General features: G+C 40.9%; 1 protein-coding gene across 1 annotated transcript in view; it reads left to right on the plus strand.

The window, feature by feature from the left end:
* Positions 1–385: 385 nt before the first annotated feature.
* The window catches only part of LOC106519703 (alsin), a gene marked incomplete in the record, with an annotated part of 25,694 nt that continues 11,941 nt past the window's right edge, over positions 386–14,138 (plus strand). The window contains 25 exon segments of the mRNA XM_014011475.1: positions 386–1,018; positions 1,489–1,637; positions 2,100–2,324; positions 2,415–2,605; positions 2,698–2,730; positions 3,298–3,498; positions 4,238–4,362; positions 4,473–4,690; positions 4,991–5,078; positions 5,308–5,474; positions 6,411–6,579; positions 6,695–6,791; positions 6,936–7,013; positions 7,115–7,318; positions 7,475–7,646; positions 7,717–7,912; positions 9,926–9,991; positions 10,143–10,302; positions 10,383–10,514; positions 10,603–10,731; positions 12,552–12,622; positions 12,802–12,868; positions 12,945–13,123; positions 13,291–13,356; positions 13,508–13,606. Coding sequence (XP_013866929.1) covers positions 999–1,018; positions 1,489–1,637; positions 2,100–2,324; positions 2,415–2,605; positions 2,698–2,730; positions 3,298–3,498; positions 4,238–4,362; positions 4,473–4,690; positions 4,991–5,078; positions 5,308–5,474; positions 6,411–6,579; positions 6,695–6,791; positions 6,936–7,013; positions 7,115–7,318; positions 7,475–7,646; positions 7,717–7,912; positions 9,926–9,991; positions 10,143–10,302; positions 10,383–10,514; positions 10,603–10,731; positions 12,552–12,622; positions 12,802–12,868; positions 12,945–13,123; positions 13,291–13,356; positions 13,508–13,606 — 3,302 coding nt within the window.

Genomic DNA, 14,138 nt, shown 5'->3' on the forward strand with positions numbered 1-14,138 from the left:
ATTTTATTTTATTTTATTTTATTTTATTTTATTTTATTTGCCTGATAATGTCAATATTGAACAAAGACAGGCAGGAATTCTATCCAGAGTGAGACCTCTTTTTATTTTCATTGCATCTTTTTGTAAACCTTCGGGCTGGCGTGTTGCCAAATATGTTGTATTTGTTATACTTATACGAAAGTTTGTATGGGAAGAAAATACACGATCAATATATTTATTTGAAAACATAAATATATACAATCGTTTGTGCATTTGTTTCCTATCAAAAAGCGTGCGCATACTCAAMACATTCGATAGGTGGATGAAAATACAATTATTTTAAAGCGAGTGTACGAGATTTTGTTGCTTTCTACCTGGCAACCATGAGCAGCAGCAACAAGTAAGCGCAGCGCCGTGATGTTTGTCCCTGCTCGGATGCCATTGCATAGTTTCCTTGATAGTACTTCTACTTTTCGACTGCGCTGCACTGATTTAAATCAAATGACAGTCACAACTCACCGTAACAGATGTGACAGTCACATATAGTTATCCGGGCTTATTCGTAGTTGTCACTTAAAAAAAATCTCCGGAATTTTCTTAAGTTAGTCGCTTTTGCTGGTAAGTGTTGTTAGCAGCGTTAGCTTCTGTAGCTAGCTATAAACATGACGTGATCGGATGCACGACGTAGGAAACTTTTAGTTAATCTGTAGGGACATGGTTTACATCTTTCACAGACGAATCCAGAAAATAAGCATAGCATAAAGATAAAAAAAAAAGAAATAAAAACCCATAAAGTAATGCTCTGTGATTATGTACACATTAACAGGACAGGTTATAAACTGCTTATATTTCCTACAGGAGTTGGAGCCAAATGAGCCAAAGACTAACCAAATCCGGACAGAGGATTACAATTTATTCCTGTCAGGTGATTTATTTAGAGGAAACGACAGAAGAACCTTAATTAAGATGTCTTTAAATGGGACTCTGGTGTTCTGGGGAGAGGAAAAGAGCGTGAAGTGATGGAGAATCAAGAGGAAAGGTAACAAACATTTTAATATCATGATGACCTCTTCCACTGGAAACACGCTGAAGACTGATGCGTGATGACATTTTGTTTCCTCTAACATATTCTGTGCACAGCACTGGAAACAGAAAATAAAAACGGGGATAATAATAAAAGTTCTGCACATTAAAAGTATATATTCTAAATATCTTATGCAGGTATTGATGCATAACAAGTCTTTTGTAGATTCTGTGCGTCTTTCTGTGYTGTTCTTTGCAGATTTGCACTCCTTTGAGATCTGTGTGCACGTTCAGGCCTGCAGACAGAAATGGATTATGAGGAATGTCACCCAACTTGATGCAACTAGTCTCCAAATCATGTTGTCTGTGTTTAATGAACTTATTCTTTTGTTTCCAGGATCAGGATGTGGTGCAGCCGTTAATGCCACGCAGACTGCGGGTTCTGATTTTTTTACTCTAAGCTTTTATAATTTTGTGTGTGTGCAGACCTGCGGACGAGCAGGCCCTCGCAGCTCCGGAGCGAGGACTTCTCCACGTGTGGTGTTCAGCCGGCTGCAGCCCAGAGAGGGTGTTGCTGTCCACGCCTGCTCTCCAGGTCGCTCTCGGAGAACATCACGGCCTCGTGTTGGGACAAGGTGTGTTTGTGTGTTRGAGCTGTCGCAGGATGACTCACATGACAACCCTGAGATTCAGACACTTGAAGAGGTTCTCACAGTAAAACTGTAGAAGAACTGGAATTTAGGGATTAATTTGCAGAGCTGTTAAAAAAAAGTTGCACCTTTTTTTTATTTGGATCTTTTGGCACTCGTAGGTATTCTAGATATTTTAGTATCTGTGCAAAYATACAATTTTATGGCTGTTAAACTGTTATTTTTGGTGTTTTTAAATAAGAAACATATATTTGCATCAAACTAATAACTTTTTTTTGCTAAGTTAAAATACTTCTTTAAAGGCTTTTAGAAAACTGTGAGAACTTTTGTTCAACAGTACTTTAAAAGCCTGCTGGACATATKTTGCACAAAACCGTAATAAACATCCTCTTTAGTAGTATATCCAGGAACAAATAAAGATGAAATGATGTTTTTGTTTTCTTCCAGGAGGTCAGGTGTTTTCCTTCGGAGTCCTTTCATGGAGGGACCAGAGTGTCCCKGTTTCTGCTCCCGTGTTGGAGCGCTCGCTGCGGGGGATGACGATGGTCCGTGTGGCCGCTGGCGGCTTTCACTGCGGAGCCATAAGCGAGCAGGGCAACGTCTACATGTGGGGGGAGAACACAGCAGGACAGTGCGGGGGTCCTGAGAGGGGCTCGGTTACAAATATCACAGGTTTGTCATTTAATTTCATTTTGCTTTTAAATAGTGCAAAGAAATGCTGACTCAGCGTTCRYGCAATGACGYARACGTTTGTCCCGACAGTCCCGGAGCCCAGCTCGGTCAGCGTGGTGGACGCTGAGGCGGTCCCTCCAKCGGTGGTTCGGGTAGTGGACCTCGCCTGTGGACGGGAGCACAGCCTGGCGCTGTCGGCCCAGAACGAGCTGTGGGCCTGGGGGAGCGGCTGCCAGCTCGGCCTGGTGACTCAGACCTTCCCCGTGTGGAAACCTCAGAAAGTAGGTAAACTCAAACGTTAAATGAGTTTTGTGTTTCGTGTTGGTTTTATTTCACCAGACTTGCTTCATTTTCCTGTGTGTGTGTGTGGCAGGTCGAACACTTGGCAGGGAGACACGTGATTCAGGTAAATTCTCCTGCAGTTTTTGAACTGAAAAGATTTATTTGTACTTTTAAAGTTCATGTGACACGCCTGTCCTTCAAATACAAAAAGTCAAAGAAGGCATATTTGTACTTAAGAAAATTGGCATAGTACACATGATTTTACCCATTTTGTCACATAACTTTTAATTTTGGCTCAGCCAAAGTGAAACAGGAAGTGACATCAAAGGGGAACTCTTTAATAAAATAAACTCTCTGGTCTTTGTTTATTAAAATAAAATTATTTCAACTTTAACTCTTCTTCGTCTCTCTTTGATAGTGACTAAAAATAATCTAAAGAAATCAGATTCTTCTACAGTCTGTGTTGTTAGCTTTGTAACAACGCTCTGTTTATATTCAGATATTCCCCTTTGACATCACTTCCTGTTTCTTCACATGCCAATATCTCAACAACCGTTCATYTGAGCAACATGAAATTTGTTTTGCACTATGTTATCAATGTTACCTTTCCAAAAATGCATTCATGTTTATTACAAAAAAATTGATGTCACAGGCACTTTAAGGGTTTCTGGTTGGTTTTCATGTCCAACAGGTGGCGTGTGGTGCATACCACAGCTTGGCTCTGGTTCACGCTCTGCCTTCGCAGGACTGCAACACCTTGAAWACCCCTAAAACGAAGGAGCGAGGTCAGTCGCCTCACTGCCCCGTCATGGACAGGGAGGAGCTGTTTGGACCCGACGATTCTCACTACTGTCCGCTCGGAGTGGAGCTCACTGAAGTCACGAGAAGTGAGGTGAATAATCTTTGYGTGCAAGAAGTTTGTGTTGTAGACACCTGCAGGCCTCAGGGCTTAAAGTGCCTGTGACRTGCCTGTCCTTCAAATACAAAAAGTCAAAGAAAGCATCTTTATGCTTAAGAAAATTGGCATTGTACCCATGATTTTACCCATTTTGTCACATAAATGACTTATTTTCTTTTAAATTTGGTTCAGCCAAAGTGAAACAGGAAGTGACATCAAAGGGGAACTCATTAATAAAATAAACTCGCTGATCTCTGTTTATTAAAACAGAATTATTTCAACTTTAACTCTTCTTTGTCTCTTTGATAGCGACTAAACGTAATCTAAAGAAACATCAGATTCTTCTCTACAGTCTGTGTTGTTAGCTTTTGCAACAACGCTCGGTCTACATGCAGACATTCCCCTTTGACATCACTTCCTGTTTCTTCACATGCCAATATCTCAACAACTGTTCATCTCAGTGACGTGAAATTTGTTTTGCAATATGTTATCAATGTTAACTTTCCAAAAATGCATTCACATTTATTACAAAAAATTGATGTCACAGGCACTTTAAAGATTTCCCACTACCTTCGTGACTCTACACATTTTCGCTCTTATTTTTGTGACATTCTAAATATTATCAGCATTATCTGGCTGGAGTTATTATGTCGAATTAATCCGCGGAATCTCCAGGTCTGATTTTTGGAGTTCTCTGCAGCGTGTTGACGTTCTGCTTTGATTTGCATTCCAGACGTCTCCCAGAAGACGAGCCCCCAGACGAAGGCGCCATCCAGGGGGAATGTCGTCTGGCAGCAGCCCGGGCTCCGGAGCCAGTTCCTCCTCCTTTTCTGAGGACGGCACATTTAACTCTAAACAGTACAGTATTTCATAAATACTCCTTTAAATGCTCCTTTTTTTTGTCTTACTGTTAAAAAAAACTTACTTTTTAAATTTCTCTTAAGCTTTTCTTTCATATAAAACTGCAGGAATCTTCCGGTCAGCACCAGGCTGGAGCTTGAGGAGCACACAGACTCTGAATCGCTGACCGGTGGCAGCCCCAAAGCCCACCTGGCGTCGGGCTGGAGGACCAACAAGAGCTTCCCGGACGAGTCGGAGGTTCAGAAACTTCTTGAGAAGCTTTCGTTTGAGTCACAGCAAACTTCTGGGTCGTTAGATAGTGACTCAGTGAGCAGCCACAATTCAGGTCGGTGACATTTTTTTCTTTTTCCCACAAATTATTTATATAATTATTTATCCCAATTTATACCGTTTATTACATGAATGCTCACACAGCTCACACTGCATACTCTTTATTTACTAAATGTGGTCCTGGAGGGCCACCACCCACATGTTTTAGTGGTTTTCCTGCTCTTCAGGCGTTCTGCAATCGCTAATTAATTCAAAGCAAAGACACTGTCGAGGATCAGGTTTGAGCATCACCGCCATAGAAAAACAAGTGTTCTTCAAATTAACATCTGTCCTTATCTCTCCTCTCCTAATCCAGACGACAGCTGCGTTTCCTCAACTCCCTCTTTGGATCTGTTAACATCCAGTTACAAAGATGACTCCACTTCYAAGAGACAAAGCAACAAGTAAGACGAGGTTTGGTTCAAAGTTCAGGCACTTGGTTGATGTTTAAGAAAATAAAACTATATATTAAGTTGGGAAATTGCAGTTCAACACTTTTAAAGTAATAATTTTTTGGATTTTACTTTATATTCACACAAGTCTCTTATAGTGTTTAAATCAGAAAGGCAGCACTGATTCACAGAGGCTTCGACATCCGTGCTCGGGTGATTAATCAGATGCTCTGGTCTGCAGCGGCTCGAGCTCGTTTCCGCCRCTGTGTTTGGATGAGGTTCGTCTTTGTCTGGAGAAGGAGAGGCGGGCGCTGCAGGGGCAGAAGAGCTCCAGTCTCACAAATATCCACCAGAAGTGGAAAACTGCAGCCGGCAGGAGACGCTCACTTCCTGGAACCCCAACCCACGGTAGGAACGGACGGGTGTGAACAGCTGAACAGTTCATTGCCTATTTTCTTTCCTCACAGTTACAGTAGATGAAACGGTTGATAAGCCAAGCCAGGAAACTGTTGGTTTTGTGCGGGTGGTAGGGATGTCTTTGAACTTTTTCCAGGATATAATTAGGATTTTTATCACTAGTTCTGTCCTRTTTCCATGTTTACCAAAAGGCTCATCAAAAGTTGTGCAAACAAACTTTTCTCATAATATTCAGTATTATAGGCAACGCAGGGGTAAAGTTAAGTTCAGTTATAACCTGAAGAGAAATCAGATGTAAAGACTGAGCGGAGAGTAAAACCCAGTATTCCAGGGCTATTCAACTGGCGGCCCGCGGGCCACATCCGGCCCACGAGTGACCAAAGTTTGGCCTGCCAATTGGTTCACTCATCTCTTAAGCCCAAACTCCCGGTTTTCTACTTTATTTACTCTAAGTTATTTTAGTTAAACATAGACATGTTTGGTGTCTACAAAAATGTCAGAATCTTGGCTAGAAGCTGGTAAAAACCATTTCTATGAACATCCAAGACAGTTAAAACTACAAGCAGTTGAAGATAAAATGATGAAAGTGAAAAAAAATTTGATTTAAAAATTTGACAAATCGGAGATGTCAAAATATTTTGTGGTAAATAAGAGGCATAATATGTTTCTTTTTTGTTTTTTCATCACTACATTTATTACATAGGGTTCTGTATGTTTTCGTGATTAAATACAGCGAAATAAACTAATTCAAAGGTAACAGATCTTTGTAATACTTAGTTTATTTACATAACTTTAATTGCTGGATGTTCGGCCCCTGAGCTGTTGGTCTGCATTAACTGTGGCCCCCGGAGCAGTTTAGTTGAATAGCCCTGCAGTAGTCCAAGGTTTTCAGATCTAGATTTAGATATCGTTGTTTGTTTGTTTCAGGGTCTCCTCGGAGACGCTTTCCGTGTGTCTGCAGGCCGTTCTCAGCAGGTCAGACTCAGGTCGCAGGACCAGAGGAGGCCGGAGACGGGCTGCCGTCTCTGGAGAMTGAAGTCTGGAGCTGGGGCCGGGGTTCTGAGGGCCAGCTGGGTCACGGGGATCAGCTCGCCAGGTCTGTGTGTGCACACATCTAAACRTGATTATAACCCTTTTATCTACGTGCATCATCTTGTTATGATTGTTTAAAACACAGTAATATAAGCTGAAATGTTGATGTTTGGGTCTAGACTTCAGCCGCTGTGCATCAAGTCTCTGACGGGCCAGGAAGTGATCAAAGTTTCTGCAGGGTCACATCATTCGCTGGCTCTCACTGCTCAGTGTCAGGTAACAGCTTCACCTGGACACGACACGCTGCAGTGGATTAACACACAAATRGTCTTACATAAACATCAGAGGTTAATTAAATCAAAAAGTCAAACTAGTGTTTTTAAACACAGGTGCGTTAACACACCTGTTTGTACTCTGCAGGTGTACTCCTGGGGCAGTAACATGTGTGGACAGCTGGGTCACGTCAACAGTCCCGTCACTGTGCCGCAGCAGGCGAAGGTTCGCYGCTTGTGATTTACTTATTTTTATAAGATGCAAATGAAAGAATAGAGAAAAGCWTTTCTATTTGTTTGTTTGTGTTTCCCTGGTTTGTTGCCCAGCAGTCTGACGATCTTCGTGTTTGGGATCTGTCGGCCGGTCAGAGCCACTCCCTGCTCCTGGCCGACGGCGACTGCGTCCAGCCGCTGCTGCTGTACTGCGGCCAGCGGCGACGGTCGCAGCCGAGCCGCAGCTCGTGCCAGAGCTCGCCGACCAGGGCGGAAAGTTACACAGTCAGACCCTCCCTGCTGCCGTTCTGCATCGAGGTTTGTGGGTCAGAAACACAAATCCGCCCTGAGGGAAACCGGGTGGAGCACTTTTCCATCCGAGTCTTTTTTTTTTTTTTTCAACTTATACGTCACCTGTTGCTCAAAATGCATGACCGAATCATWTGTGGTTTTGTGTGTGTGTGTTTTGTGTAGCTGGGTTACACGAGCAGCGTGTGCAGCGGCGGTCAGATGTCTGCAGCGTTGAYGGACCTGAACGTGAAGGGTTTTATTGCAGCCGTTCACGAGCTGGCCTCCGGAGAGCGGCRGTTTTACTGCTGGCTCAGCAGTTTCAGGAGGATTCTCCTCACGCCGCTGCGTAAAAAAGGTGCCTGTCCGAATTTAACCRACGACGCAAAAGAAACGCACGAGTTGAGCCCGTATGTGTGTGTGTGCAGAGCGCGTTTGTCTGGCGTTAGGGGAGCCGTGCAGCCAGCTCTTCTTCTCTCTGTGTGAGAGTTTTGGCTCGCTGAGTTCTCTGGTGGGTCGTCACGCCGCGTCGCTCAGCTACTTCCTGCACGACGCGCAGGGACGCAAYGTCACTTCTCTTCCTTTGCTGACGCACACCGATTATTTCCAGGACACATATCGAAGGTACGCTTTTTGACCTTTCCAGTGTGTATCTATTTCTTTTCTAAAACTTTTAACTTKCCATCAGTTAGCAGTTAGGTTTGCTTTATTTAACTGCAGCTGGTTTGTGAAAAAAAATAAAACATAAAAAGCTGTAGCTATGTTTACCATGACGAGCAGAAGTACTGACGTGTTGTAAACAATCCCTAAAAAAGGCAAACAGAAGAAGAAGAAGTTCTACTTTTTTGAAGAACATAAACATTCTGTGTCTTCTGAGCACCCAGAATGGACCGGCGCCAGGTTTTAATAAYGGTGGAGATGTTTCTACACTTTCTTCCATCAAAGCGTTTAAAGTTTTTAACAGAAATGTATTTTTAACCAAAAATTTTGCTTCCCTGCATCTAGCAAAGTGGAAATCCATCAGGTTGACATTAGGGTTGGGCAGTATTGGCAAAAATGTTTATCATTATTAATTGTAGTATTTAGCCAATAAGGATTAATATAATGATTAATCCCCTGGAGTCCTTGGACGCCTGCATGTCCTAGTCACATGACCAATTTAAATCAGTCTAGTGGGAAAGATTTGCTTTCCGTAAAAATCTGTTCTAAATTATGTCAAAAGTACAGACTTCAGGCTTTACATAATTTTTTAAAGGGATCTCTGATTAGTTGTAACATTAGACTTTATTTGATAAACATATATTTTAACTGTAAAATACTGTAGGCTCTTTAGTTTTGTAAATTTTAAAAATATATTTTAACACAGACGGAGCCATTTTATTTACACACAAAGCATTCTAGGTCAGGGGTTCTCAAGCGTTTTGGATATAGGGACCCCTTACAAGGGTGAAAACTTTCCAGGGTCCCCTTTATAAACCCCATGCTATTTTAAAAATAGTTTACTATCATTTTACCTCCTAAATACCATGGGAATATTGTCTTTTGTTTAGTTTAGTATGTTTGTTTTACTAGTCTATTATGCCCCATATGCATTTTTTTTAAATAAAAATCACATGAACAATTTATTGAAAAATTTTGAGGACCCCCAAGATACAGCTTGCGGACCCCTGGGGGTCCTGGAACCCCAGTTTGAGAACCTCTGTTCTAGGTAAATGCTGACGTGGAAAGGTTCTCGGTGTGAGCGAGCTATATCCACCCTGAAGGTTAATCTTGGACAATATCTGACAATTGGCTCTTTTAAATGAAACCAGAGAGCGTTGACAGAGAGGAGAAGGTAGAAATGACTCAGCCTGGAACTGAAAATATGGATGGAGGACAACAGAGCTGCTTCATGGAAGAAGAACCTCAGCTTAGCCTGTTAGCCTTTGCGCTAGTGCTGACACTATATTGCCTTATATGTATTAGCTCGGCGCTAGCACAACAAATAAGATAAACTGAGGTCCTCCATCCTTATTTTCAGTTGTAGTCTGAGTCATTTTTGCGTTCCCCTCTCTGTCATGTGGATGGAGGACCTCAGTGATGAGAGGAGAATGTGTAACGCTAAGCTAATACATGTATGTGGGGATAGCATCGGGGCTAACGCTAAAGCTAACAGGCTAAGCTGAGGTTCTTCTTCCATGAAGCAGCTCTGTTGTCCTCCATCTATATTTTCAGTTACAGGCTGTCATTTCTACCTTCTCCTCTCTGTCACCACTCTGGTTTCATTTAAAAGAGTCGATCATCAGATACTGTCCAAGATTAACCTTCAGGGTGGATATAGCTCGCTAGCAGCCTCGCACCGAGGACCTATCCACGTCATCATTTACCCAGAATGCTTTGCGTGTAAATAAAATGGCCCCATCCGTGAAATATATTTTTTTAAAAATGATAAAAACTGAACATCCTACAGTATTTTTACAATCTTTATTTCACAGTTAAAATATTTGTTTATTAAATAAAGTCTAATGTTACAACTAATCGTGGATCCCTTTAAATTGTGTTRATAGACCAATCCTAGTTGATAGAGCGCACAGTCAGGTCAGTTTCCCACAACCAGATTAACATGATCATGTGAACATAGCTTGTGTCTCCCTGTAGGTATTGTTCTGCAGTTGGTGACTTCCAAGTGATGGGTGGATTCCAGTCGCTTCATAAACTCTCACTGTGAGCACTTTCATTTTAAATACATTCTTTTTCTTACTCACCCACAGAGAAACGGGTCTACAGTTAGTGGTAGCAGTAGTAGTGTCCTSTAAGAGACACACTCAGGTGATGTTTGAAATCTAAAGAGTGTCACCTCTGTGTYGCTCCTCAGGGACAGTCTGGGCGTTCAGCAGACTCTGCTCTCCCAGCTGAATGTGTCGGACTCGTCTGTCAGCGGGGACCTGGATCTGGTTTCAATGTTCTACTGGCCCCTGCAGCAGCTCCACCAGTACAACCGAGTGCTGCTCAAACTGACCGCCTGCTACGACGTGGTGAAAACTTCTCCCAGTGTTTCAGTAACGTTGGTTTTCTTCGTTATTAATGCTAAATGCTCTTCACCTTCCTCCTTCAGCTGACTGTGGAGTATCAGTCCCTCCATCAGGGCTTCAGTCAGTACGAAACACTGTCTCTGAGTCTGCTGAGGAAAAAGAGGGAAGCTGAGCTCACCTTCACGTTCTGGAAGAGYCACTCTGGAAGAAACACCGTAAGAACGATTCCATTTTTTAAAAAATTCATCTGAAACCGTGGTTTCTTCCTTATTTATGTTTTCTTTTTTTGGTTAAATTTTTCAGGAAACTTTGCGGGTTCCACAGCGCCGTGTGGTGTGTGAAAGCAGCAACCGATCTCTGACCCTTCAGAACGCCGGGCGGTTCTCCAACCACTGCTTCATTCTGTTCAGTGATGTCCTGGTGCACACACAGGTACACACAGCAGGACGCACAATGAATGCACAACCAACTTCACAGTAGAATAATCTAGAATTTGAAGCAGATTTTCAAATAATTTAGCCATCTTACAGCATCTAAATTACAGGTTTAAGTTCTCGTGGTGGATTTAGTTGCTTTAACCTCTTAAGCCCCAAGGGGTTTCCTTGAAGTTTTTTTCTCGAAATCCCATGTTGAAATATAACTTGAGTGTATCTCAGCATTTACAAACTCTATTTAAATAATCTTGGTATCAAAATAAAGCTAACACTTGGGAGATTTTATTAGAAGTGTAAGTATTAAAACAGCCACTGTGGTTTTAGAGATATTGAGGATGGAACATGATTTTTTTTTACATTTTTTCCCTCCCATCTGAATAATTTTTGCATTAGACAGTATATAACCCATTTAAAACCATAATGAATCAGGCTAAAAACTCTTGGAAACCATAAATCCGCTTGTGGACATTACATGTGCAAAGATTCATGCCCCTTAAATTAACTGGAGCAAAGTTACAGAGGTTTTAGTAAAGAAATAATAACTCATTCTGCACAGGACAGACCATGATGGTCCCATTAATAAACGTTAAGAAATCTGAAGTTTTTAACTGCAGAAGTTATTTAATTTTTTCTTACCTGACTGAAAATACTTGTTACTGAATGTTTGTTCTTTTGAAAAAATATCCAAACATGTATTTGTCACCATATATATTATATGAAATAATGAGAAATTATATTTGACTTCAGTTGGATTATATTCACTCTAAATCAAGTATAAAAAAAACTTTCAACACAGTTGACAACATATTTTGGCATCTGCTTTGACTTATTTTAAAAACAAATGTCAATTTTTTTCCCTTTACAGATTTATTGTAATATATTTACAGATTTATTGTAATGTATTTAAAGATTTATTGTAATATATTTATAGATTTGTTGTAATGTATTTACAGATTTATCGTAATATATTATATGAAATAATGAGAAATTATATTTGACTTCAGTTGGATTATATTCACTCTAAATCAAGTATAAAAAAAACTTTCAATACAGTTGACAACATATTTTGGCATCTGCTTTGACTTATTTTAAAAAAAATGTCAATTTTTTTCCTTTTACAGATTTACTGTAATATATTTACAGATTTATTGTAATATATGTACAGATTTGTTGTAATATATTTACAGATTTGCAACAATCTGATTTTGTACAGTTAGTTTACTTTCTGCTTCAAGTGCTTAACGTTTGAACTGTTTGGTGGATGTAAATATAGTTTCCATGAGTTTTTAGCCAAGATTTTTAGCTTTCTATTGATACCAAACAGGTTCAACTGACAGATCTTAAGTTGAAAGAAGTTAAATTATATAAAAAACGGGAAATGCATGGGGCTCAACATTCTCATTATTTTAATACCACATGACTTCCTGTTAGCAGTTTTGTTTCTACGCTCTTATTTCGTGTCGTTTATAAGGCGAACACTGTGGAAAGTTTAGCCAGTCACCACAAGATTCAGAAAATCCGAATAAGAAAGCCTTAGGAAGTGGGTTTCTTTAGAATTTGTGGAAACTCATCAGATTTATCTCGTGTAACTCTTTCACAAGCACACATTTTACAGTAAAACATGAAATCCTGCTTTTAGTTTTATTTGCTACTTCCCTAAAACGACAAAAAAAGAGGTCATTTCAGACGATAACTGAAGCAAACCTAATGGTCGTCTGTTCCTCAAAAGCAGCGTGAAGTAACCTTAGAATGAGGGATGTTTCCTAACCTGAGAATTTCAGACAGAAGGTAACATCGCTCCTTTCTGTTCTTCCACAGTTCTCCACACATCGTGTTTATCCTCTGACCTGTCTGTGGGTGAAACCAGTTACAGACGACAGCAGTGGGCTGTGAGTTSTAATCTCTAARATCTAACATTATTGTGCTTSATTATGTGATTAAAATGTGRCATAGCTGCTCGTTGCAGCACACARAAGCAAGGATCAGAGCAAACAATAAACCAAAAAGTCATGTGGTTGTTTTACATTTAACCTCTTCGTGTAAAAGTTAATTGTTGGTTAATTTTCAGCTACGCCATAAAAATAACTTGTCCAGAGGAGAATTTTACCCTGGTGGCCTCAACTCCTCAGGAAAAGGTGTGTTTATTCACTCGTGTCACTCTTTTTCAACCCTCTTATCCTTCCTTTAATTTTACTCTCTGGTTTTTTTCAGAACAAGTGGCTTCGATGCATCAACCAGGCGGTGGATCAGGTGCTGGGCGGTGCAGGTCAGGGGTCATCCCCGGGTGCCACGGCCATGTCGCGCACGGCCACTTACATGTTCACCGCAGACGAGCGGTTCAGGGACGCTCAGTACTCCGGAGGCTGGCTGGCRGGGCGGGTTCACGGCAGGTCAGGGGGAGCGTGGGTTATTTTTGTTTTCTGTGCAAAAAACTGTCAGAGTGGAAACACATGGGCTGAATGAGAAAATGATGCACAGAGGTTGGAACATGTACAGATTATTAAAACACTGCTGAAGCTGCTGTCACTTGGTACTAAAATGATTATTATTTTGTCAGAGGAACCATGAAGTGGCCTGATGGACGCGTGTACAAGGGAAACTTTAAGAATGGACTGGAAGATGGGTCTGTGTATCTTCGTGTTCATCTTAAATATAAAACAGCATAAATCTTTGCAACAATTGAGTTTTTGTCGTTCAGGTTCAGTTCTGCAGCTTTGAAAAGCAACAGTAACCATCACTCTTCTGTGTGTTTTTTATGTTTATTTTCTCTCCAGTTATGGAGAGTGTGTGATGCCTCGCAAAGTCCAGGACAAACCAGACGCCTACCAGGGCCAGTGGAGRGACGGCAAGATCCACGGTTTTGGCAAATACATGTCAGTGTTCTGTTTTATGCTGGTTGTTAAATAAATGACGAAAAGTTACAGTTATTACAGCAGATTTACGTATATTTAAAGGGATCCACGATTAGTTGTAACATTAAACTTTATTTGATAAACATATATTTTAACTGTAAAATAAAGACTGTAAAAATACCGCAGGCTGTTCAGGTTTGTGAATTTTTTAAAATATTTTAACACGGACTGAGCCATTTTATTAACATGCAAAGCATTCTGCAACTGCAACTGAAAATGTGGATGGAGGACAACAGTTTAGCTTGTTGTTGAGCTAATACATATATAAGGCAATATAGTGTTGGCGCTAAAGCTAACAGGCTAAGCTGAGGTTCTTCTTCCATGAAGCAGCTCTGTTGTCCTCCATCCATATTTTCAGTTGTAGACTGAATCATTTCTATCTTCTCCTCTCTGTCAACGCTCTCTGGTTTCATTTAATCTTCAGATATTGTCCAAGATTAACCTTCAGGGTGGATATAGCTCACTAGCAGCCTCGCACCGATGACCTATCCAC

Source organism: Austrofundulus limnaeus, unplaced genomic scaffold (assembly GCF_001266775.1).
Source record: "Austrofundulus limnaeus strain Quisiro unplaced genomic scaffold, Austrofundulus_limnaeus-1.0 Scaffold81, whole genome shotgun sequence".
NCBI classification, from domain to species: domain Eukaryota; kingdom Metazoa; phylum Chordata; class Actinopteri; order Cyprinodontiformes; family Rivulidae; genus Austrofundulus; species Austrofundulus limnaeus.